The 26,969-nt window shown below is 41.4% G+C and overlaps 1 protein-coding gene across 1 annotated transcript in view; it reads right to left on the minus strand.

Annotated features, from left to right (window-relative positions):
* DCX (doublecortin) overlaps positions 1–26,649 on the minus strand; it is a 109,904-nt gene extending 83,255 nt beyond the window's left edge. The window contains exons 1-3 of the mRNA XM_055338085.1: positions 26,622–26,649; positions 24,318–24,703; positions 15,924–16,264 (exon numbers count right to left, since the gene is read on the minus strand). Coding sequence (XP_055194060.1) covers positions 15,924–16,264; positions 24,318–24,681 — 705 coding nt within the window. The 5' untranslated portion in view covers positions 24,682–24,703; positions 26,622–26,649. The remainder of the gene's footprint in view (positions 1–15,923; positions 16,265–24,317; positions 24,704–26,621) is intronic.
* Positions 26,650–26,969: the final 320 nt, after the last annotated feature.

A 26,969-nucleotide genomic window follows, 5' to 3' on the forward strand; every position in this document is an offset into this window, starting at 1 on the left:
ATAAAAAAAATATACAAAAATAACAATAAATAAATAAATAAATAAATAATAAATAAATAAATAATAAAAGGTTTGGTGTTCAAACAAGTTTGGAGAACACTGGACTAAATAAAATCAATCAAGTTTCTTTACAGAGGGCTTATTGGAGTTTTTTTTTTTCTAAGAGGGGAATATACTATACAATGTTACTAAACTTATTTGATCAAAGAACATTTGATCAGACTAGTATTACATATATCTCAGTTTGGGAAATATGCTCTAAACTGATAGGAGCTAACATTATATAGAGAGAATTGATTTGTTAGAGCCTTACCAATTAACTCCATAAACTGAGATCAAGGCTCTGAGAAAATTGGACCCCCCAAAAGAACTGATTTATCCGGGTATAGAGCTTTAAGTTATAACAAAGGGTGGAGAACAAGTGGACAAATTATTAGATCTGCATAGTAAAATGCATATATAACATAAGCTATATCAGAAGGCATTTTAGCAACCATGTCTAGCACAAGAGCTAGCATAGAATAAGGTCCTAGGAAAATGGGACACTGGACAGGCAAGTTATGCTAGATCTGGAGCATGGAGAGCCTCCAAGAAACATCAAATCCCACAGTCTGACCCAGTCATGACTCTGCCTGTTTGCCTTTGAGGGTCTTCCTGAGCCAGCCCCTGCCCTCTGATCTATTTCTAGAAATAATGACTATTCAAATAACCTAGATTTGATTGGCTTCATAGCCCAAATATTAATCTGAAACAGACTTTTTCTGCCACATTTGACACAGATTCACACTCCTTCCTCAAACTATTTTCTTAACCTCTCTGGACATATCTTCATCTAGCTCTCCATGGCTCTACCAGTTCCTCAGCTTTTTCTCCTACCCATCCCTTTAATGAAAATATCCCCCATAGTCTTCTCCCACAGCAACTTCACACATACATGAACCCTTGGTGAGTTCATCTACTTGCCTGAGTTTTACTTCCATTGCTTGCAAATTACTCCCAAATCTGTATCTCCATCCCAGACCTGTCTCCTGAGCTTCCGACCCATATATACTGCTACCTTCTGGAGACTCCACTTAGATGAGCATTTCAACCTCAGTATGTCTAAACTCTGCCTCTTATTCTGGATTTCCCCACATCAATGAATGACTCTATCATTCACTCATACACCTCAGTCATAAACCTCAGAGTTGCCTAAATCCTTCCCCTCCCTTGTTTGTGGTAGGCAGAATTCTAAGAATAACCCTTGCCTTTTTATAATCTCCTTCCCTTGAGTGTGGTAGGAACCTGTGAGTGTATCATTCCTATAATTATGTTACATGGCAAAAAGGGACTTTTCAAATATAATTAAGGTTAGTAATCAGTCGACTTTAGGTTAATCAAAGGGAAAATCATCCAGGTGAAAGCAATTTAATTGCATGGGCCCTTTAAAAGCAAAAAGTTTGCTCTAGTGGCAAAAGGAGAAGTTAGAGAGATCCTAAGCATGAGAAGGATTTGCTGTACCTTGTTGGCTTGAAGATGGAGAGAACCATGTGAGAAGGATGTGAGTAGCCTCTAGAAGCTAGAAATGGCTCCCAGCTGATAATCAGCAAGGAAATGGGGGCCTCGGATCCAAAGATCCAAGAAACTTAATTCTGACAAAAACCTGAATGAAACCTGGAACTGGATTCACCCCCAGAACCTCCAGATAAAAGCCTAGCCTGTATAATTTCTTGACTTAAGCTTTGTGACACCCTAATCAGAGAATCCAGTCAAGTCTGCTTTCATTCACTCTGACCTATAGAACTGTGAGATAATAAGTGGATGCTGTTTTAAGCTACTATGTTCATGGTAATCTATTACATAGCAGTAGAGAACAAATATGTACCCAAATTCAATTAATTATAAAGCTCTCCAGTTTCTTCTTCCCAATTATTTCTTGAATCTGTTTCTCTTTTTCTATGTCTATTGCCATTCCCTGGGTTTGGGACCTTCTATTCTCCTTCCTCGACTATACCACACAGCCTCCTACGTGGCCTCCCAGTGGTCTTGTCTTCCCCAAATCCAAAGCAACACAGTGACCTACTCAAACTGCAAATCTGATTATGTTATTGTTCTGCTTAAAATCCTTTAGTGTGACAGGGAGGCTGGGTGAGTCAGTTGGTTAAGTGTCTGACTTTGGCTCAAGTCATGATCTCAGGATCCTGGGATTGGCTCCAGAATCAGGCTCCCGCTCAGCGCAGAGTCTGCTTCTCCCTCTCCCTCTGCCCCTCCCCGTGCTCATGCTCTCTCTCTCTCAAATAAATAAATAAAATCTTTTGATAAATAAATAAAATCCTTCAGGGGCTTCTAGCCCTACAGGATAACATCCAATCTCCGTAACATAATTTACAAGGTTGTTCCTGGATCTTGCTGTTGACTGCCTCTCAGCTGCATCTTCTACTACGTATGCCTTGCTCTTTATCCTGTAACACAGGGTTTCTTTTTTTTTTATTTACTTATGATAGTCACAGAGAGAGAGAGAGGCAGAGACACAGGCAGAGGGAGAAGCAGGCTCCATGCACCGGGAGCCCGATGTGGGATTCGATCCCGGGTCTCCAGGATCGCGCCCTGGGCCAAAGGCAGGCGCCAAACCACTGCGCCACCCAGGGATCCCCAACACAGGGTTTCTTAACCATAGCACTACTGATATTTTGGGTCAGATCATTTGCTGTTGATGTCTGTTCTGTACATGGTAAGATGCTTAGCAGCATCACTGGCCCCTACCAACTAGTTGTCAGTAGCACCCCACCCCCATTCATGATACCCAAAAATGTCTCTAGACATTCCCCAATGCCCCCTAGGGGGAAAAAAAACTGCCCCGGTTGAAGTTCACAAGGGACATGCTGTGGTTCCCTAAACCCAAGCTGGCTTTTTTCAGGAGCTAATATTATAATACCTGGAAAGGGTAGTTTATGGTACCAAGATAAAAGTAGTCTCAATATAGGAAAAATAAACTGGGATTCTGGAATCCCATTTGATAAAACTTTTAAAGTTAAGTAGGTTTGATGGTTTGGGAGTAGTCTGTGACTCTTTCTACTAAGAGTCCCTTCTGTTTAGAAGGTATCTTTGATTCTGGAGAATTAGAAGGGCTAGGAAGAAACTAAGGTAAAAAGAAAAAAGAAATGATTTCTTTGTGTTTACTCTAGCTTTAAGAAAACTTACAAAAGGGACATCCATGTTTCCTTCTATATTATGTAGGCAAGAACTGTGGGCCAAATCTCTACACAGAGAAAAGAATGCATTTTTTGAAGTATCCCTTGAGGAACATGTTTTAAGAACATGAGCTTGGTGGTTAGGGGAACAGGAGAAACCCCAACACCAAATAATTCCACTACTCAGTATATATTCAAGAGAAAAGAAGATATATGTCCATGCAAAAAGTTATACACAAATCCTCATAGCAGCATTATTAATAATAGCCCAAAGATGGAAACAACTCGAACATCCATCAACAAATGAATGGATAAATAAAATGTGGTAAATCCATACAATGGAATATTATTCATTCATAAAAAGGAATGAAGTCCAGATACATGGTACAACATGGCTGGGCCCTGAAAACATATACTGAGTGAAAGAAGCCAGTCACAAAAACTACATATTGTATGGCTCATTTATATTAAATGTCCAGAAAAGGAAAATTTAGAGATATAGAAAATAGATCAGTGGTTGCTTAGGGCTAGGGGGCGTATGAGGTAGGGGATAGTAGCTAAAAGATACGGGATTTTTTTTAGGTGATAAAAATGTTTTAAAATTAACTGTGGTGATGGTTGCACATATCTATAAATATATTCAAAATCATGAATTGTACACTTTGAATGAAGTATATGGTATGTAAATTGATATCTCAATTAAGCTAATACTGAAAAAAGTAACTTAAGCAATTCAGGGCCTTTCCCTACATCCCTTCCCCAGTCCTGCTTAGCATCACCCTAAAAAATAGAACATGGAACAAGCAAGTTTGAATGGGTCTGGGATGAGGACTTCAGTAGTCTAGACCATGGCAGGGGGCAGGGCTAAGGAACAATGGTTCCTTTTATCTTCTTTTATCAAGCTCTCGGTATTTTTCTGCTTAATGAGGCTTAGCCAGCCTCATTGGATAGCAGTGGCCTTGGAGTGAGTTAGTATTTCAGAACAGCTATATAGGAGAAACTTCCATGCTTTAGTTTACACCCACAGTTCTGAGAAGTTCTAGAAAACTTCAGAGTATTTGGCTGCTAACTTTTGATGCCAGGGTGCCCCCAGATAGGAGAATATGGGCCATTGTTATTTCTAGGTGCCATGTTAAATTCAAACCTAAAGAAAACTGTCTTCTCTTTTCAACAAATGGTACTGTTGGTGGGAATGTGAACTGGTACAGCCACTCTGGAAAACTGTGTGGAGGTTCCTCAAAGAGTTAAAAATAGAGCTGCCCTACGACCCAGGAATTGCACTACTAGGGATTTACCCCAAAGACACAGATGCAGTGGAAGACCAAGACACCTGCACCCTAATGTTCATAACAGCAATGTCCACAATAGCCAAACTGTGGAAGGAGCCTCAGTGCCCATCGACAGATGAGTGGATAAAGAAGATGTGGGCTATATATACAATGGAATATTACTCAGCCATTAGAAATTACGAATACCCACCATTTGCTTCAACATGGATGGAACTGGAGGGTATTATGCTGAGTGAAGTAAGTCAATCAGAGAAGGACAAACATTATATGGTTTCATTCATACAGGGAATATAAAAAACAGTGAAGGGGATTTTAGGGGAAAGGAGAGAAAATGGGAAATATCAGAGAGGGTGACAGATCATGAGAGACTCCTAACTCTGGGAAATGAACAAGGGATAGCAGAAGGGGAGGTGGGCAGGGGGATGGGGTGACTGGGTGGGGAGTACTTGACGGGAGCACTTTTTTTTCCTATTTATACAAAATTTATTATTACATTTTGCTCAGGACTACATGCCATGAGAGATCAATTACAAGAAGCACAAACTGGGAGAAAAGGAACCAAGCTGCTGAATGTCACCAGCTTCTCTTTGGGGTTTTGTAAAAGGCTCCAGTCTTGGAGAGTGTGAAGAAGGGGGAGGTGAGGAAACAACTAGGCATAGAGGTTTTCTCAGTCCGCAGAGTAGACCTCACCCTCTTGCAAGAGAGCGAAGTTGAGGAAGTGGGAAGGTCTGTGTACCTCGTGGTAGAACTCTTTAGGATTTGCCAGCTGCAGCTCATACTTCATGTTGGGATCATGCCGGACACCCATAAAGTTGTAGTTCCATGAGGACTGGGCAGGGACCATAAAAAAGCCAAGGAAGCGATCTGACAGCAGCATCTGGACCAAAAAACCCAAATGGTGCAGGGAAAATTTTTTTTTAAGATTTTATTTATTTATTCATAGAGATGCAGAGAGAGAGAGAGAGAGAGAGAGAGAGGCAGAGACACAGGCAGAGGGAGAAGCAGGCTCCATGCAGAGAGCCTCACGTGGGACTCGATCCCAGGACTCCAGGATCATGCCCTGAGCTGCAGGCGGTGCTAAACTGCTGTACCACCGGGGCTGCCCCAGGGAAAATTTGATATACATTTTCCCCAACACCCACACCAAAAATGAACTTCCACCCTTACCTCACACTGAACACAAAATTGAACTCAAAATGGATCAGATACCTAAATATAAGAGATAAAACTATAAAACTTCTAGAAGAAAACATGGGAGAAAATTTTGAGGGCCTCGTGTTAGGTATTATTTGCTATGCATACCAATGCATACTGCATAAAAGAAAAATTAATAAATTAGACTTCATCAAAATGAAAAAAATACCCTTGAAAAGTTAAAAGAGTCATTCAAAAGATAAAAAGACATGATACAGACTGGGAGAAAATATTTGCAAATATGTAATAAAGGACTTGTATCCAGAATATATAAAGAATTCTTATACCTCAAGAGTAAGGAAACAGGTAACAACTTAAAAATGGGCAAAGGATCTAAACAGACATTTTTCCAAGGAAGATACACAAATGTCCAATAAGCCTGTGAAAACATGCTTGATATCATTAGTTATTAGGGAAATTCAAATGAAACCCACAATGACATACAACTTCACACCCACTAGGATGATCCTAATAAAAAGGTAAATGATAACCAGTGTTGTTGGCAAGGATGTGGAGAAACTGGAATTTTAATACATTGCTGATAGGGATATAAAATGGTGGTACTACTTTAGAAAACATTCTGGCATTTTCTTAAAGTTTTAAGCATACAACACAGCAATAACACTCCTTGGTATTTACCCAAGATAAATGAAGACAACATAAAAATCTGAACATGAATAGCAGCATCATTCATAATAGCCAGAAAGTAGAAACAACCCAAATGTCCATCAACTAATGAATTAATAATTAAAATGGGACATATTTGTACAATAGAATATTATTCAGTCATGACAAGGGATGAAGCACTGCTATGCTATGACATGATGAACCCTGAAAACATGCTAAGAAGTAAGCCACAATAAATCACACAATTGTATGATTCCATTTATATAAAATGTTCAGAATGGGGAAATCCCTAGAGATAGAAAATAGACAAGAAATTGCCTAGGGATGGGACAGTTGAGGATTGGAGCATGATGTCCATGGGGTATAATTTGTGTGTGTGTGTGTGTGTGTGTGTGTTTGTGTGTGTGTGTGTGTGTAGTATGTGTGTCTGTGATGATGAAACTGTTCTAAAATTGATTGTGGTGATGGATGTACAACTCTGTTAATATGCTAAAAGCCATTGGATTGTACACTTAAAATCGGTAAATTGTATACTATTGGAATTATATCTCAGTAAGAGTATTTTTAAAAGCTATATTTCAAGACAATGCTTTTCTTGCCACTTTGAGGGAATGACAATGAGAAGGATGAAAAGGGTGAAGGACAAGAGGCTAGTTACTTCAATGGCTGGCAATGGAAGAGTCTGCATCCCTGGATCAATACCCACTTGATTATTGTCTGCACTTTACTCAAGAAATAGCTCTGATGCTAACTTTCCCTATTGGTAATCCCTTCCAGCACCACAATGAAAATAGCACCACGATGATGAAGACACCTTAATAATGGCACTGTCAAATGTCTGTCACAATTTCGGCAGGCTAGCTTTTATCTTGTTTTGTTTTATGATTCCTCTACCCTTTACTCCTCATATCAGCCACTGGAAAGAAAAAGAGGCCAAATCAAAATTATAAGTTTGAAAATATTCCTTGGTCATGCCATCACATAAATTGCAAGACCTGAACATAAGAACAGTGCAAATACTATAGGGACCATCCTAGGAAAAAATATATCCACCTAGGTGAGTACTACATCACATTGGAGACCCTGGGAGAACAGAGAATTGAAGGGCATTGAAAAGACTAGCGGCTTGGCAAAAAAATATCTAGATGGAAAGAACACGGAGATGAATAGCTCTGTTCTCATGGAGCTAGAAATATTCTTAAAAGTCATGTACTTATCTCAAAACGTAAGGCCCAGAGAATAGATGTGATTGACCCCATATCACATAGCTAATGGAGAACTTAGTGAATATTAGAACTCAGGTTTCTGAATCTCAGTTTAGGGCTCTTTCCATATGCTGAATGTTGGATACTGACAGACTAGTCAGTATGGGAGACTGGAATTCTATGCCAAAGATTTTGATTGAAATGGCCAAGCCCCACCTCTTCACTGCTCTGAGCCAAGAGCATCTCATCAACAATAAAACTAAGAGGATAAATTAATGAAGGAATAACCAATTGCCAGGCTATGCTTAGTCCTTTCTCTCCCAAAGGATGGCATATTTGATGTTTGGCTGCCTCCATCATATTCCCTCTTTTAATCACAAAATCTACCTCAGTGTGAGACATCTTGAAGTATACACTACATATAGCAAGGTAGTTTGCAACTGTCTCCTTTCACAGAGCCCAGCCTGGCTCCCCATCTTTGCTCTTTTTCATTTCATGCTCAAGCCAATCTTCCCAAAGCCTGTCTCCAGGAATTGAATCTGTGGAAGGTTGGGGAAGGAGGATCTTTCAGTAATACAAACATCTTTCCAGCCTTGATTGGCTCAAGAGAAGGTCAATGGTAAATGACCTCCCTCTTGGGGCATAATTTATGGCCATGTGGCCTTTTCTATTGAGCCCAATGTTGGCGTAAAGGGTCAAAACACTAAGAGAGAGGTTGACTCTGGGAGAGCTAGAGGCCAGGGAATATAAGTAAGACCAGATGTGGCTGGAGGGGGCAGAGATGATGGGGGGCAGAGGAGAGAAAAACTGGTTACACAGGCAAAGTAAAGACACAGTCACCTTGGGAAATGCACTCTACATTTTCAAGGTTAAATCCAACTTGTCTTCCTGTATTTCCTGTGATTGCCTTTGTGCTTGCAGCACCCAGTTATTTAGTATGTCAAGATGAAGCAAGTTTTTTTTCTGGAATACTTAACAGCCATTAAAACATCCTCTATGCTCTCATTTCTACTATTTCATTATCTTATGGTTCAAAACATTTCTTAAAACTCCTGTTCTAGTTTCCAAGGCTATGGGTAATCTCAGAATCAGCTTAAAACCCTTTCATGTTATTCTGAGATCTATAATTCCCAATCCAAATAGTTGATATTAGAAAGACAGAGACAAAGACATGAAATAAATTCATCCACTTGAAAACTGGCCTAACAAAGCTAACACAAACACTAAAGGCCATACTTATCACTTAGGCATGTGCCTTGAGGCAATGATAAATCTTTGACTGCACAGACCTTGGATGTGGACAAAACTGAGACCAGATATGCCAATGAGTATAACATGAATATGGATGGTGTGCAGACCAGCTGCACCCCTGTTTTAGGTGCCAAAAAGCTCAAGGACTATTATTAAAACTCTGAATCTCTAATGGAAGCACCATGCTCTGTGCTTTACTGAAATGAATTTAAGGGTTAGACTACTAAGCTACTATTACCAAGTAAGCCAGAAATTGGAGTTCTAGTTTTTATGCATCCGTGATCTTTAAGCATAAATGTGCAGCTTGCTTATAGAAATTAATATTTGGATAATTTCATAAATAACTGCAACAACCACTCCAGTTGCCAAAGAATCAAAAGAACAATCTCACCTGAGAGTTAACTAATATGCATCATCATCTAACCTTTCATAACTTCCCTGCTCTCCTAGAAATCCATTACAGCCCACAGGAATTGCAAGGGCCCTGCCAACTGCTCCTTATTTCATTAGCAACTTCTTATTGAGGCGAGAAATAAATTGGGACCCCTTTGTACTAATGACGGTTAGTTTCCCTGTCAACACAGGCCACATATATCTCAGAGGCAATGGGTGTGGAAATCTGTCTTCTACACTGGCAAACCTTTAGCCCTAAAAAGACCAAGGGTTCCAAAAGCCATCAAACAAAATAGAAAGACAAGACAGCCTTATCTGCAGATTTCTTGTCAATCAGCGTAAGCCAATCAATCAAATGGTACACGCAAAGTCAGAAGCAACAATAAATCTGGAATAATCAACTGGGCTGTTTGAACTGATCATTATTTAAACAACAGGGGAGAAAACCACATGATGTTTGTCTATTTGGGATCCAATCAGAGCAAGGCCAAAACCAAGTGATGGCCTTGATTTCATGATTAAAATGTTCCATAACAAATAGCCTTGACCATACATTGTCCTTTCTGCCTGGTGCCACATTTAACTAAGGACAGACATGGAATATCCAAGCAAGTCCAAGCCACTGCAACACATGTGGCTTCAGCCTGCACAGAGGAAAATCGTATTCCCGAGCAGTAAGAATACCCACCAGTAATCAAAGTGACTGACAGGTGTTAACATTAGAGCTGTCATCACCAGAATTGGGGAATGGGCTGGGCTCCAAAATTTTGAGTTGGGCCAACTTTCAGTGTACTCAGCACCTATTTTGTAATTAGTAGGTTTGTCCCTGTACCCCCAAATTTTGTTATTTAATGTTCTTGCTGTAACCGCACAACAATGTTTGATTTGTGGGTTACCCCAGGCGTACCAATTTTACCAGTGAGGTTAGGATAGTTAGTTCCTAATCATTCAGCATCTTCTGTAAACAGCATTTTCTAGTGTGCTCTGCAGAAAAGAAATAAATAAAATATATGTACACACATATACATATGTATATTCCATTAAAAATGCTTGTGGTTAAATAAAATTGGGAAATCCTGGTTCTAAATTAAATGGGTTTCCTTTCTGCAGGACTTCTCAGAACATTTAATATGCCAATGAGCACTCTGAATCTGTAAGAAAGGCATATAATTTGCAACATTTCACTACAATATTTGGCCACAAAACCCTTTTATGAAAAGCTGCTGGGGAGCCAGAGATGGGGACAATTTTTAGAATATACTTTGGGAAATGTTGTCTTAAAAGTCTGCCCTCCATGACTTCCAAATAAGTAACAAATAGGAAGGAGTTCCCCAAGTGGAATACGCACTCCTTTGGAAGACTCCTATCTTTTCTGATAGACTAAGGCTAGTGTTTGGGGCACTGAAAGTAGAGGGCTTCTCAGAACATCTCAGAATATCTACCTGAGCCATGTGAGAATATCTTTATGTCAGTCCATTCAATCAACAATCATTCATAGAGATTCCACAATATATCAGGAGCTGAGCATTAAAAAAAATGGTTAAGATTGCTTTAACTTTGCACAGTAAAAACAGAGAAGTTTACAGGCCTTATTTGAAACAGGCCTTAAAAGAGAACTCCTAGGGGTCTCAAGTAGGCAGAGGGAGACATTTTATTTGGGGGGGAGGGACCAAGGGACAGGGAGAGGGAGAATTTCAAGCAGGCGCCATGCCCAGTGTGGAGCCGGAGACAGGCTCGATCTGAGATCATGACCCGAGCCAAATTCAGGAGTCAGACTCTTAACCAACTGAGCCACCCAGGTGCCCCCAAAGGGAGACATTTTAAAGAGAATGAATTGTATAGAGTGGCACTAATGCCTGAGCACTGCTCCTCGATGTTTCTATAGACACACTGTGTCATACACTGGCATTTTGTAATGTGTTCCCCAAAGAAATGGGAGCCAATGCTTGAAGGAGTTAAAGAAAACATGCTGTTCTGTGTGGCCTGTTGTAGGATAAAAATCCACCCATCACTGGACTGAAGCCTGCTCACCTGGGAGGTAGAGGTGATGCTTTATTTATCATTAAGAGCAATCCCATGCAAAAATTCTCAACAAAATACTAGCCAATAGGATCCAATAGTACATTAAGAAAATTATTCACCATGACCAAGTAGGATTTATCCCCGGGACACAAGGCTGGTTCAACACTCATAAAACAATCAATGTGATTCATCATATCAGCAAGAGAAAAACCAAGAACCATATGATCCTCTCATTAGATGCAGAGAAAGCATTTGACAAAATACAGCATCCATTCCTGATCAAAACTCTTCAGAGTGTAGGGATAGAGGGAACATTCCTCAACATCTTAAAAGCCATCTATGAAAAGCCCACAGCAAATATCATTCTCAATGGGGAAGCACTGGGAGCCTTTCCCCTAAGATCAGGAACAAGACAGGGATGTCCACTCCACCACTGCTATTCAACATAGTACTGGAAGTCCTAGCCTCAGCAATCAGACAACAAAAAGACATTAAAGGCATTCAAATTGGCAAAGAAGAAGTCAAACTCTCCCTCTTCACCAATGACATGATACTCTACATAGAAAACCCAAAAGCCTCCACCCCAAGATTGCTAGAACTCATACAGAAATTTGGCAGCGTGGCAGGATACAAAATCAATGCTCAGAAGTCAGTGGCATTCCTATACACTAACAATGAGACTGAAGAAAGAGAAATTAAGGAGTCAATCCCATTTACAATTGTACCCAAAAGCATAAGATACCTAGGAATAAACCTAACCAAAGACATAAAGGATCTATACCCTAAAAACTATAGAACACTTCTGAAAGCAATTGAGGAAGACACAAAGAGATGGAAAAATATTCCATACTCATGGATTGGCAGAATTAATATTGTGAAAATGTCAATGTTACCCAGGGCAATTTACACGTTTAATGCAATCCCTATCAAAATACCATGTACTTTCTTCAGAGAGTTAGAACAAATTATTTTAAGATTTGTGTAGAATCAGAAAAGACCCCGAATAGCCAGGAGAATTTTAAAAAAGAAAACCATAGCTGGGGGCATCACAATGCCAGATTTCAGGTTGTACTACAAAGCTGTGGTCATCAAGACAGTGTGGTACTGGCACAAAAACAGACACATAGATCAATGGAACAGAATAGAGAACCCAGAAGTGGACCCTGAAGTTTATGGTCAACTAATATTCGATAAAGGAGGAAAGACTATCCACTGGAAGAAAGACAGTCTCTTCAATAAATGGTGCTGGGAAAATTGGACATCCACATGCAGAAGAATGAAACTAGACCACACCCTTGCACCATACACAAAGATAAACTCAAAATGGATGAAAGATCTAAATGTGAGACAAGATTCCATCAAAATCCTAGAGGAAAACACAGACAACACCCTTTTTGAACTCAGCCACAGTAACTTCTTGCAAGATACATCCACGAAGGCAAAAGAAACAAAAGCAAAAATGAACTATTGGGACTTCATCAAGATAAGAAGCTTTTGCACAGCAAAGGATACAGTCCACAAAACTAAAAGACAACCTACAGAATGAGAGAAGATATTTGCAAATGACATATCAGATAAAGGACTAGTTTCCAAGATCTATAAAGAACTTATTAAACTCAACACCAAAGAAACAAACAATCCAATCATGTATAACCAAATGGGCAAAAGAGATGAAGAGAAATCTCACAGAGGAAGACATAGACATGGCCAACATGCACATGAGAAAATGCTCTGCATCACTTGCCATCAGGAAAATACAAATCAAGACCACAATGAGATACCACCTCACACCAGTGAGAATGGGGAAAATTAACAAGGCAGGAAACCACAAATGTTGGAGAGGATGCGGAGAAAAGGGAACCCTCTTACACTGTTGGAGGGAATGTGAACTGGTGCAGCCACTCTGGAAAACTGTGTGGAGGTTCCTCAAAGAGTTAAAAATAGACCTGCCCTACGACCCAGCAATTGCACTGTTGGGGATTTACCCCAAAGATGCAGATGCAATGAAACGCCGGGACACCTGCACCCCAATGTTTATAGCAGCAATGTCCACAATAGCCAAACTGTGGAAGGAGCCTCGGTGTCCATTGAAAGATGAATGGATAAAGAAGATGTGGTCTATGTATACAATGGAATATTACTCAGCCATTAGAAACGACAAATATCCACCATTTGCTTCAATGTGGATGGAACTGGAGGATATTATGCTGAGTGAAATAAGTCAATCAGAGAAGGACAAACATTATATTTTCTCATTCATTTGAGGAATATAAATAATAGTGAAAGGGAATATAAGGGAAGGGAGAAGAAATGTGTGGGAAATATCAGAAAGGGACACAGAACATAAAGACTCCTAACTCTGGGAAACGAAGTAGGGGTGGTGGAAGGGGAGGAGGGCGGGGGGTGGGGGTGAATGGGTGATGGGCACTGAGGGGGGCACTTGACGGGATGAGCACTGGGTGTTATTCTGTATGTTGGCAAATTGAACACCATTAAAAAATAAATTTATTATTTAAAAAATATAAAGAAAAAAAAGAGCAATCCCAGCATACCGAAATGTAGTTTATCTCCACAAAATGTTGGAAACTCATGCTAAGACTGATGGAGGGAAAGTGGAAGGAAAAGAGCTATCATTTACTGATATACATGTAAAGGCAATTTACATATTTTGTCTCATTTAATGATGAATTGTATGCATACATATTTACATCTTATGTTCTAATTTAGAGTGCTTTCATATCCATTATTTCTTTTGATCTTCAGGAGAATCCTGTGAGCATGGGTAGGGCAGGTGTGATCAGCCCCTTTGTATGAAGAAGCAGGAGGCTTTGGATAATTAAGTGATTAGCCCAAGGTCACACAGTAAGTTGCAATATTAAGACTAGAAACCAGGTCTTCTGATTCCCAGTCTTATGCCCTTGATTCATATTTGTCATGCATTACTTCAAGAGGCTGAATGAATTAGGGAAGGGAACTTATGCCCAAAATAAGGAAAATCTTTCTAAAACTCACAGCTTTTCAACAGTGTAATAGGCTGTCTCATAACACTGAAATGGTTGTAGAGTATATCGCTGCCATAGGTGGGAGATTAAACGTCATGACTTCTCAGGTCACTGTCAATGCTCCTAAAATTCCTAGGTTCTGTTTTTCTGAGCTGAAAGTTCCAGTGATTAAGACTATTCCTGGGGGGCAGCCCTGGTGGCTCAGCGGTTAAGTGCTGCCTACAGCCTAGTGCGTAATCCTGGAGACCCAGGATCGTGTCCCACGTCGGGCTCCCTGCATGGAGCCTGCTTCTCCTTCTGCCTGTGTCTCTGCCTCTCTCTCTCTCTCTGTCTCTCATGAATAAGTAAATAAAATCTTTTTTTTTTTTTAAGTGACTGATTCACTCCCTGGCCCACTTAAAGTCACGCACTGGAGGTCCATCCCACTCTTTGGGAAGAGCTCCGCCAGGTTCTGGCTAGCCCAGGTGGTGCCCATAAAAAAAAAAAAAAAAAAGACTATTCCTGGGAAGCGCCTGTTTCTTATGTACTTGGTTCTCAGGAAAGAGATACTCTTTGAGAGATGATTGGGAGTTGGGACTTTTCCCATTGCAAGTAAACTCCAGGCTTTGGTACAACCAACACACATCATGTATAACCAATGCCTCCAGGTGACACTCACATCACAAAATGAAGAACAGATAAAAGTCCCAAATTTAGAAAAGTTCCCACATCCATGAGTTTAGGTTTTACCAGAAATTTAAATTCTTGAGGCACACGGTATATGTCAGAAATTATGGGAGGAGGCATAGTTCTGCATTTGAACACTCATCAGTCACTTTTTTAGAATCTATATAGTTGTTCAAACACCAAAGGTATTTTAAGGAGTAGAAAGTATGGACTGATAATAACTCACAGTTGTCTTTGCTGATGGGGGACCAGGATTCCCTTTAGAGCCAACAGAACCAGCCACTGTTCAAGTCCTTTGGAAGTATTTTGTCATACATTTACAGCTCCCTATGCTCAAGAGAATGGTGCATCTGTCTGATGGAGATGCCTGGCTGCATTCTTTCCCAGATATTAATACAGGTGGCACTTAAGTAGCATAACCAATGACATGAAGAACCTGATTTGGAGAGGAACAGATGGCAGCGTCTTTCTTGGGCTAATTTTAGGATCTTGAAATAGTCCCTTTCTCACACAAAACCATCAGTGGAACCAAATTCAGACAGCTACGTCACATGGAAAAGAGAGAAAGAAAAAACGTGGTCTAGTGCGAGGCAAAGACAGCGAACCAGAGACATTAGTTCTTCCCCTGTATCTGAGTCCTCTCAGAATATGAGGGATTACCTCAACCTCTTTTCACCAGAATGGACACTGAACACCAACATCAGGCCACCTAAGAAAGGAGCCCACAAATCTCACTTCGAGTGACATGCACTGAACAATCAAGGTTGCATCACTTCATAGATGAATTCATATTCATGAGAATGTGTAAGACCTAGGTACTCAGTCCTTTACTTAGCAGATAAGAAAGCTGAGGCTAAGTGACCATTCTCCTTGATACGACAGAAGCAGATTGAATTTCAAAGCCTCAGATTTCTGGTGGATTGTTTTGTCTGCTGAAAAGACCTTTCTTCCCAGTGAGACATAAAATAACAGGTAGGGATGATGAGAGGTAGAGGAAGAGTCCCCCAACTGGAAATGATGCCTCAGGGACAGCATGGGCATCCAGGTATTTAGAATAACTGAAAAGACAGGTACTTTTATTAAAACAACAAAAAAACTACTTACCTGTTTTCCATCCAGAGTGTAGAGTTTTTTGACAACCCCAGTCTCCAGCTTGATGGCTTCAGTGATATCGGTGAGGACTTGCTCAAAAGAGTGAGCCGTCTTCTTGTTCAGCAGCACACGTACGGCCTTCCGAGGCTTCACCCCACTGCGGATGATCGTCACTAGCTTGGGGCGCACAAAGTCCTTGTTCTCTCTGGCCTGGGCACTATTGCTGCTTGCCAGGGATTGGGGGGCTTTCATATTGGCAGATGTTTTCACATTGACAGACCAGTTGGGATTGACATTCTTGGTGTACTCCACCTTTTTAAAGAAGTTGTCTGAGGAACAAACATAGCTTTCCCCTACGGGAAGAAATACGTGGTAATTAGTTCAAGAGTAGATTCATGAACTATTCTAACCAAACTAGCACATGCTGACCTTGGCGTAAGACTTTTGGAAATACAGTGATAGTAACCAACTGTAGGCACAACTTCTAACTGGGCTCTCCCCCTAACAACTTGGTTCATTCAAAGTCAAGAGCAAGTCATCGGCAAAACATTCTTCATTATGATGGCATACCTAAGTTGAAAAAATCCTCTAAAGCTAAGGATTTCAAGGACAATGAACACATCTAAATATAACCTAACAAGCAGGGTTCTTAGCCTTCATAAGATTTTACTTCAATGGAAATGCCTATGTCAATTTCTCGGATGTTTGTTAATATCTAGGGGGCATTAGTGGAGTGTTTTTAACATGTCTCTATTTCTTAATCTTCCTGTCCCATTTCTGGCCCCATTCCATGATTATATTATAAACCAAGGAGAACTTTACAATTAATATACTTTATTCCAAGTTAAAGTGACCCCAGTGTCCTTGCATATTGGGCACACAGTACATATTTTCCAAGAAGCCAGACTGTCCTTTGCACAGAGTATATGGCTAAGCAGTGGAATGCCAAAATATGAAATGTGTGTGTGCATGTATGTGTGTGTGTGTGTGTGTGTGGTGAATATATATGTTGTGAATGTATAACTCTGTCCTCTACTGCTCAACCCCACACCCAAGTGGAAAAACTGAATAACAACGTGCACACACACACACACACACACAGTCCACCGCTTGTGTTTGCAAATCTAGCTGTTGCTTGAGAAATACTTTCCTCGGTTTCCACCACTCACCCCTCATCTTTCCATTTTCCTAAATGCTACATACTAGATGTATGTGTTCAAGGCCATCTTCACTAGGGATCACCCTTGGCTGCCACAAGTAATGAGGTGGAGATGTGAGAATACATTAGACAGCCAGATTTATGGATTGGAGAAATCTAGCATAATTTTCACGTTTACCTTGAGCTAGAGGAAATGACTAATACAGCGGAAAAAACACAGGGGCCAGAGGCAAGGGGCAGGGGGGGGGATTAGACACCTGGGACTAGAAGCTGGAGAAAAGAGGAAGAGAGGTAGGCTCAGCCTAGGGGAGAGAGTATTGGAAAAGGTTGAATTTGTTATGCAAAACACAGTAGCCTCAAGGTATACAGAAGTTCATCCAGAGGTGGAGCTGGAGAAAACTAGAGGGAGTTAATCAGGCTTAACTCATCAGTAATAACTCTAAATAAATAAGTCAACCCAGGCCAGGGCAAAGAAAGCATTAAACACAATCATAGTCTGATGGCTCTTCTTTTGGTCTCAGCAGGAGAACCACACAGGGACATATCAGAAACACCGGGTTGATCATTCACTCCTTTGGCAAACATTGATTGCTTTGCTGTAGCACCAAATCCTTTAAGTCATGTTAATAAATTTCTCAGTGCTGAGAAAAAGATTCTGTCAGATTCTCTAGGGCACATTTGAGGACATTTATGTGTATGTGTGAAGGGGAAGGGTGAGTGGCTTCCAACAGTGCCCTGAGTCCCAGAGGCTGTCAGTGTTCTATCTCGACAGGGGGACCAAGGGATGGTTTGTAGGTGAACATGGGCATCCTCTCCCACTTGGTGCAAACACACACACACACACCCCAGATGGAGTAGTCAAAGAACTCAGCCAAAAGAAACCCTAATTTCTCTGGCTCTTTTGCTGGCTAATCCAACCTAACCCGAGTGATTAAAGGCTAGGGTCTTTAACTTGTGACTTAAAATGGTGAAGGAGCCCTTTCAATTCCCCTATCTATTCACAGTCAATCTCCTCTACACCCTAAATATGGTCCCTTGCCTTAGCACTCCACTAGATTCATAGGTACCTTCCAAGAGGTTAGTTCCTTTGAGTCAGGTGTTTTCCATAACTTGTCAAGTACTTTAAAACTCTGACAACTGGTGGTGTAGAAATGTGTGAGGCTATATATTTATGATTTCACTCATCTACAGTCTCCTCTGGAGAGTCAGCTGTGTAGCCCTATTAGGACTCTGGACTTATTTTGCTCCCATCCCTTAAACCTCTTAAGCCTCTGAACTATGAGTATGATTAACCACCCCCAGATGAGAATGAACATGATGGCAGACAGCTATAGTATCATATGGCACCAAGAACTTTCCAGAGGGCCCAGCTCTCGGCCAAATCTATGTTGAGCACCTTCCAACAGTACATTTTAGTCTCTACTCTCTCCTTTTGGCCCAATATAGAGTAATGGAAAAAGAACAGCTGATGTGATGTCAGTCAGAATGGGGTCTTCGATACCTAGTTGTGTGTCATGGGCAAGTTACCTAACCACCCCCCCCCCGGCTTTGATTACTTGTCTGAGAAGTGGGAATGGTGATAACAGTACATACCTCATAAGGTTGGAGTGAGGTACGAGTCAGATGCTGTATATCTAGCACTGAGCCCAGAGCGTGGTAAGCACTTGATAAATTCCACCTAACAGATCATTAAGGCCCTAATCTGAATGAATGGAGAGGGAACAAGAAAAAAAGAGCAGAGAGGAAATGAGGGAGAAAGAGTTGAGAGAAAGGAGATGAAAAGAGAGAGAGCAAAAGCCCAAGGAAAGAAAAAAGAAAGAAGAAGGGCAGCCATCTTGGAACTGAGCTATGGTCATTATATAACAGGACCACTGCCCAGGTCTCAGGCCTCAAAGATAATGATTTCCTGCTGCTTAAAAGGAGGTGTCTGGTTGCTGAAAATGTGACATTTGGGAGCTCTATGGTTAACACTCAGCGAAGCCACTTGCTGCTACTGCTAATGCACACTGAGGGCAGGATATTTTGTAAGACTTTATTTTTTTGTTTATGGCTCTTCTGCATTCACAGCAAAATCAAGGGAAAGGTACAGAGATTTCCCACACGACCTCTGTCTCTACATGTGCATAGCCTCCCCTGTAAACAAACATCCCCTACCAGAGGGCAGGTCATTTACGGCGGTTGAGAGAGGCAGCTCGGAGAGTCAGACAGACCTGAATTCCAGTTCCAGTCAGGCCTTTATGAATGGTGTGACCTAATCCCTGAGTCTCAGCTTTTCCATCTATAAATTGAAGGTATTACACTAGCTGACATCTCAGTCCCTTCCAGTCCTAGAGGTCTATAAGAGGTAATTTTCTTCTCTTTTCCCCAGAAGGCTGTAGGAGGTAAAGTTGTTATGATCATTAAATGTTGAAGAAATAGATGCCCACTACGGAGGGCTCTCCACTTGTACTACTGGAAAGACATCAAATGTGCTGCTTCTCTAGACCAAGACTTCCTTGTTCTGATTTTTGCAAATGTCTGCAACATCTGCTGCCAGAGCTCCGTGCTTCCTGCAAGTCCAGCTGCCTGGCACTGGAAGCTGGATGAGGTGTGTTAACACACCTTTACACAGCTGGGTTCCCATCCTGCCAAAGCTTCCAGGGACTATTTCCCACCCATTGGGAGCCTAGAAGGAAAGCTAGCTTCAGAGCCAAGCAAGGTGACAATTTGCTGGAACTGACAATGTGCTTCAAGATGAGGGGGTAAGGAAATGAAGTCATGGAAGCACAGCTGAAAGGGCAGGAAAGGAACAAGCTGTGGGCTTGAGATGATCTAATGTCTATCTCCCTTCACTTTCAGGAGGGCTCTGTTTTCAAAAACATTAAATGCATTCGTGTTTTCTCAGCACAAAGACACTCCTGCCTGGGCTTCCTCCTCTTTTCCAAGGCTTCCTCACTCAAGAAGGAAGAGACTAAATGATACTTTATTGTATCATCATATGTATTAATGATGCATCTCTCTCCCAGGTATCTTTAAATCCTTCTCTTTGGCAATGTGCCTGCTTTAGAAGCTACAGGATAAATTAGCAAGAAGGTGATGTCATCTCATCTCATCTCCATTGAGCTATGGCAAAGGAACTGGATCATAAATAACTAGGGCCACCATTCCACTCAGATTTTCCAACAAGACTGTCCCAATTGTAAATAATCTGTCCTGTGGCCCATGTAATAGTGCTCAAAATAATACCCCTAAGATTGACCTGGGGACTAACAAACAAGAAAGAGGGGAAAGAATTGGGCAGGAAGGGAAGGGGAATTATTTTGTGATGGAAAGCAAGACAAAAGGAAACGTCACTGGTGGATTTCATCCATTGACCCACTAGGAAGATGACTGATACATCTATGACAACAGCCTTCATGGCTTCACTGAGATTCTTTGTATACCCAAGGAGCTGTGGGAAAGCTGATATAAATAACCTGATTTGGGCCCAAAATGTTCCCCTTTTGACTTTCAGCATCTAGCAACAGACAGTAGACTAGAGGCATTAGACAAGGAGTGTCACAGGCCAGAGTGATTATTAACCCATTGTGGTTTATTTCATTTTAGTTTAGTCTAAATATTTAACAAAGTGGCCATTTGGAAACAACATGTTTTCTACTTCATCATTCCTTTAAGATCCACAGAGCAAAAAAATAAAAAATAAAAACAAAAACAAGGCCTGCTGCACTCCTAGGGACTCCCACCACTGTAGTTAGCTGAAAGTTCGGGACCATCAGGATCATCTAATCCAGAATTTCTCAAGTTTAAGTGCTCATAATTATCACCTGGGAAGATTTATAAAAACAGATTCTGAGGCCCGCCCTAGCTCTGGAAATTCTGATTCAATAGATCTTGGGTGTGACCCAGGAATTGGTATTCCTAAATATCTGAAAGTTTCTGAAAGGCAGCCAGACTTGGGAACCTCTGGTCATCCCAACCCCTGACTAGCATCATTATCCCTATTCCTTTTTTTTTTTTTACATTATTAACAGTAGTACCTTATAGCTATAGTTTCACCTTGTCAACATGTTTCTTTATTATCTAATTATATCCTCTCAACCACCCTGATAGATGAAGAAGCCAAGTGTTACTAGTCTCTTGCTACAGATAAGAATATTACAACAGAGACAAAAGATGTGGTCCATACATGCAATGGAATATTATCCCCCCATAAAAGGGAAGAAAGTGCTGATACATGGTACAACAAGAATAACCCTTGAAAACATTTTTCTAAGGGAAAGTATTCAGTCACAAAAGACCACATGGTGTATGATTCCACTTATATAAAATGTCCGTAATAGGCAAATCTGTAGAGACACAAAGTAGGTAAGCTGTTGCCTAGGGTTGGAGACAATGAGGGAAATGGGCAGTGACAGCTAATTGGCACAGGGTTTCTTTTTGGGGTGAATAAAGGGATCTAAAATTAGATTATGATGATGGTTGTACTACTTGGTAAATTTTCTAGAAATCATTGAATTGTATGCTTAAATGGCTGATTTTACATTATGCAAATTAGACCTTAAAATTGCTGTTTTCCTTAAAAATGCTGTTTTAAAAAGAGAATATCACAGTGATAACAACAGTCCTATGGTCATGTAGCTAACTAGTTTTTAGAATCTAAGGCAACTCAGCAGTCGTAGATACCCTTTACTGAGTGTTACTGTACGCCAGGAATAAGAGTAAACACTTCATACTCGTTGTCTTATTCAATCCTCAAAGCAGTTGTTCTCACTTTACAGATGAAAAACTGAAGCTTAGGGAGTCTAAATGGTTTCTCCCAGGTCACACAAGCTAGCAGGCGGCAGATCTTGGATTGGCAACAAATCTCATTCCAAAGACTTCTTTTCCTGCAATAACCTTCTGCCTCTAAGACTAGAACCTACTGCCTCTGATTCTTCATCAGGGATCTTTCCAAACTTTTCCAGTGTGAAGTCTCTCGGGTATGAATGTTTTTAGTCTTTCATTCGACCTCCTCCAATGGTGAACAAAGTGAGGGACTTCTGTCCTCCATTCCTAGAAGAATAGTTCCAAAGGACAAAACAGGAGAGAAAAGACCTTTTTTTTCCTAAATCTTCCTTATCCCAGTGCCCTTTACCATCTGACTGTGTGGCAGTGGGAAAATTGGTCACATATCTCAACACTATCCTAGAGATACTCCAGAATTTCCTTGACTGCATGGGCAGTAATCAGGCCTGGGAGGGCATTGAGGCCTACTGCAGCTTGTGGTTGTAGATGATATGTGAATAAATGCAACTGAGCCTTATTTACATTCTACATAACCCAGGAAGTATTACCATGCACCCAGGGGAGGAATCCAATCTAGCAGGACTCAAAAGGGTCAGGTGAAAGGGTGCAGTCTTCAAAATTATAATTATTATCTATATTGACCTGATATTATCACAAAACACACACACACATCCAGGAAAAAAAATGAATACCAAGGGCTTGTCCTTGAGCAAGGTATGTTTAAAAATGGATTTATGGTTTGGGGGGGATATGTGTACATGATATCTCTCTTATATCGAAAACAAGAATATTCTAATTCCTACTCTGAATACAGCATCCCTTGGTTCAGAATTCTGCCCTGGCATCTGTCACAGTCTTTGAAAAATTGCAGCTAAGGAAAATGAGGACACATTGGGTGATTTAAGGTGCTTTGTTTATGAAAGTTATTACAGAGACATCTCTCAAATTGGCCCAAGATATGGATTTCACGGTGACAAAGGGACACATACCCTCTCAATTACTCTGTTGGACAGCTCCCTCCACCTCACTCTAAGTCCTTCTACTTTTCCTACTCTCCTTTAACACATGTGCTAGGATAGTCAACCTTTCAATATTCAGAAAAAGCCTAGGATTAACCACTGCCTGGCCACCCAGAACGTGATCCAATACTCTAAGCCTTCTCAGCACTGTTTTTCAAGGTCAGCTATGTAGGAAAACCTTAGACTTGAACCCTGAGACCCAGACCTGGTAGCCTTAGGGACACCATGTCTTATAAGTAACTGGCCCCAAATCACTTGATCTGACTTTAGAAACAGCAGCTACTTGCAAGAACATGGTCTCACACAAGGGAAGCCCTCATGCTCCTTTGTCTAAGAGCACAAGAAACCTGGAAGCAGTGAAGCGGAGGCGGGGCACTCCTACACCAAGTCATTTAATGTGCTGATTCTCATTCCTTGTTGGCTGTTTCATAATTTGGTTTCCCGAGAGATCTGCCTGCTCTAAACTCACCTTTGCTCCGGGAATGCAAGGGGTGAGGAAGTAGGGCTAGAGCGGGCGGGGGGGGGGGGGTGTCTGGGGGAGGGCCATTTGCATTATCAGTTGATTACATTATAGCCATTTAAAAGTGGGCATAGGGAGGCATCCACAATATAATTGACTCGACAAAGTAAAACATTAGGAATGTGTCCTGAGGTGTATTTTCTAAATAACCACAAAAAAAGCATCATGGATGAGCAAGTTTTGGGAAGAGCTGTAACTTCCCTTATTTTTGAGTGGGTATGCAGGTTGCTGGGTTTTCAACCTCGTCATAACATTCAGTCATAAAACCAAAGTCTAGAGAGGCTTTAAAGGGCTTTAGGTTCAGTGAGTCAGCTCCTATTCTAATAGGAATAGTCTTTATTAAAATACCAGACATACCTACAGCTTTCTTTGGTATTTCTCTCAATGACCTCAGCCTTAGGGACACACCCTGGAGTGGGCTTTTTAGAAGTGACAGCTGAGCAATGACCACTTACCTAAAAGTATAATCCTTTGTGAATATGTCCAGGAAGTCCTGCTTTTAGGGTACATATTTCCATGCTTTGCAGTTCACAAATGGTCTCTCAGCAGCTCAGAGGATATTTGGCTATCTTACTGTTAATCCAACCAAAGTTCCTTCCTCATTTTATAGCCCTAACGAGTTCATGGTCTGCCTCTGTAATGCTACTCAGAATGAATTGTGAACAAGATCTAGAGTAAATGACACGATTCAGATTTTCCTTTGTATACCCTGGCAGATAAGCACAATGCATTGTCACCACTATCCACACTCCAACACCAGCAGAGACTGAAGGCCCTGAAGGGTAATGGCTAATGGCTCTGTCATGCCTCTAGCTTCGGCAGTCTCTGCATCAGCCTGGTGTTCTGACAAATGTACCCCCTAATCTTTTTCAGAGTACTCCAAGAAATGTAACCAGGGCAAACAATGTCACCTCCCCCACGGAGAGCCAACACCCTCGAATTACCTTCCTCCAGTTCATCCATGCTTCCGATTTTCCTGGATCCATCAATGGTGTAAATGTAACGCACTCCCTGAGGCAAGTTGATGTTGTCAGACAGAGATCGAGTCAGGTCAGCCAGCAAGGCATCGAAGCTGCGAAAACGGTCAGAGGACACAGCGTACACAATCCCCTTGAAGTAGCGGTCCCCATTGCGGTAGAAACGTACCTTCTTGGCTTTCTTCTCGTTGCTAAGAGCTTGCAAGGTTCGGGTTCGGTAGAAGCTACAATGGGCGCTGTGAGTGGGGCTCGGCAGCCCATTCATCCGTGAGCCCCGCATGTTCCTGGATGTCTTATCTCTTTCGTCAAAATGTCCAAAATCAAGTTCCATATTTTGGTGGAACCTCAGAGACCTGAGTGGTGGACAAAAGGGGGTGAAAAGAGGCAAAGGAAACGGGGGAGGAAGAGTGGGGGGGAGAGAAAAAGAAAAGAATTCAAATATTAGCCAGATCCAGTTCTGCAATCTGCTGCTTGTAAAAAGAACTGGTTGAAAAAGCCCGTGACCCATCTGCTGCTTGCCCCTGACCTGCAGGAATATTGATCTTAATAGAAAGAAGGAGGGGCTGGGGGAGGTGCAGACGGTGGTGGGGGTTGGGGTGAGAGATAGAGAGGGAGGCACTCTGGGCACTGTTCCAAACAGGGGCTAGGGAGGGATTTTGAAATCCCTTGAAATCCTGGGACTTATTGACAGTGGCTCCTATCAAATTGTAACTTCGGGCTAAATACATTAAAACTGGCATCTGTTTCTTCACACATGCCCACATGACTAACAGTTGTAAATGAATCCATAGCCTGACAAAAATCGCCTTGAAGAGAATAGAAGGCACTGGCTGAGGTTAGCATCTCCAGTTTAGGAAGCAATCTTTGTGCCTCAGTAATATGACTTCGGAGGGGAAGGTTTTTCATTTTATCCCAAATCCTCTTTCCTACTCTGATGCATGCATCCCCTCCCCACCCCACCCCCCACCCCCAATAAACCAGGATTCTCCGTTAAAGGGACACAGCCTCCAGGGAATAGCTAGTGTCTTTGTGCTATTCATCAGACCCTTTCCCCATCAAGCTGGTGCAGCTATCTAACATTCATAAGTAATAAGCTGGGGGAAAAAAGGATTAGAAAAATCAGTTATTTAACAAGTTATTAGCTCTCCTTTCCCTCTGGTACCATTTGGTCACAAAATCCTTTCCTTTTTTTTTTTTTTTTTGATATGTGCTCTATCCCTCCCCAGTGAGGCAGCCCCACCTCTTAATGGACTAATTTAATTGTTGAAAGATTCCCAAGTGAGTTCCTGAAAAGCATATGGGACCTTTGGAAACAAGCACACCTTTCATTGTTCTGGATTTCTACCCTGACTGAAGGGGCATTTTCCCTCTCACAGTAGCAGTTCACCCCCAAATTTATCTATTGCCCAGATGCATTAGCTAAGGCAAAAGATGGTCATTTGTCAGATTTGCTTTTCCCCCTTCTGCTGAACCAGAAGAAAAGGAAAGAAAGAAGAGGAAGAAAGAAAGAAAGAAAGAAAGAAAGAAAGAAAGAAAGAAAGAAGAAAGAAAAGAAAGAAAAGAAAAGAAAAGAAAAGAAAGAAGGAGGAAGGAAGGAAGGAAGGAAGGAAGGAAGGAAGGAAGGAAAGAAGGAAGGAAAAGAAAATGAGAAATAAAGAAAAAATCAAAACATGAAACCAAACACAACAGAAGCTTCGAGCACTAGCAAGGTAGTGACCACAGTCTAGGAACCTAACTATTAACATGCATCTCACAGATGGAGATAAAAGGACTCACAGAGCGAAGAGAGCTCAGCTGCTACACACTGCCACATCGAGATATTTGCAAGGGACCAGGAGGACAGGACATAAAAGAGGACTGGTGCCTAGAAGGCTTGCCAGGCGCTATCCTTCTTTTCTTCCAATGTCACCATGACCTATGCTGAGCTCAGCATTGTCTCTGTCAGACAACCTGCAGTGGTGAGAGACCCCACCTCCTAAAGACAGTAGCAAGCATTTCCTCAGGCATGCCAGTAACACTTGGCTTTGCTTTAGGATCACGGGTGGTATAATTCTAAATCAACATCACAGTGAAAACAAAGAAACAGCAAACTCACTTTTCCAAAGAAAAATCCCAGGTAGAGGCTTAGGGAAAAAACCCGATAGAATTAAGGCAAAATAAATTTTTTTTAAAAAAAGGAGAGAGATAGCTAGAGCGAGCGCTTTGCCTTATGCTTTTCCCGTTTGACATCTGTTACATTCTGCCTGAAAATCACTGGAAAGCCCCACTCACCGGTTTTCTGCTGTTTGGGTGGAGATGCTGAGAGAAAGAAAACCAATCTCTCTATGCCTTTGTTGTCTGAGCTCCAAGCAAGAAATTCCTGCCAGGGTGGATAGATGCCTTCTAGGTCCTAGTGCCTTGTCCAGCTTCTCCCCTATAACTCAGGCTTAGTGAATCCCCCCAACTCCTATGATTAATTACATGGCTTTTTTTTTTCAATTCACAGGCTGCATTAACAGCTAGAAAGGTTTCATTTATAACCAACAGGAAATTGCAGGGTAGCAAAAAGATTGCACAGGCAAGTACAGAATGTTCTAATGAGCAATGCGCTACCCTCCCCCTTCCGCACCTCCCACCCTT

The sequence above is a fragment of the Nyctereutes procyonoides genome, unplaced genomic scaffold (assembly GCF_905146905.1).
Source record: "Nyctereutes procyonoides isolate TBG_1078 unplaced genomic scaffold, NYPRO_anot_genome, whole genome shotgun sequence".
Lineage (NCBI taxonomy): Eukaryota > Metazoa > Chordata > Mammalia > Carnivora > Canidae > Nyctereutes > Nyctereutes procyonoides.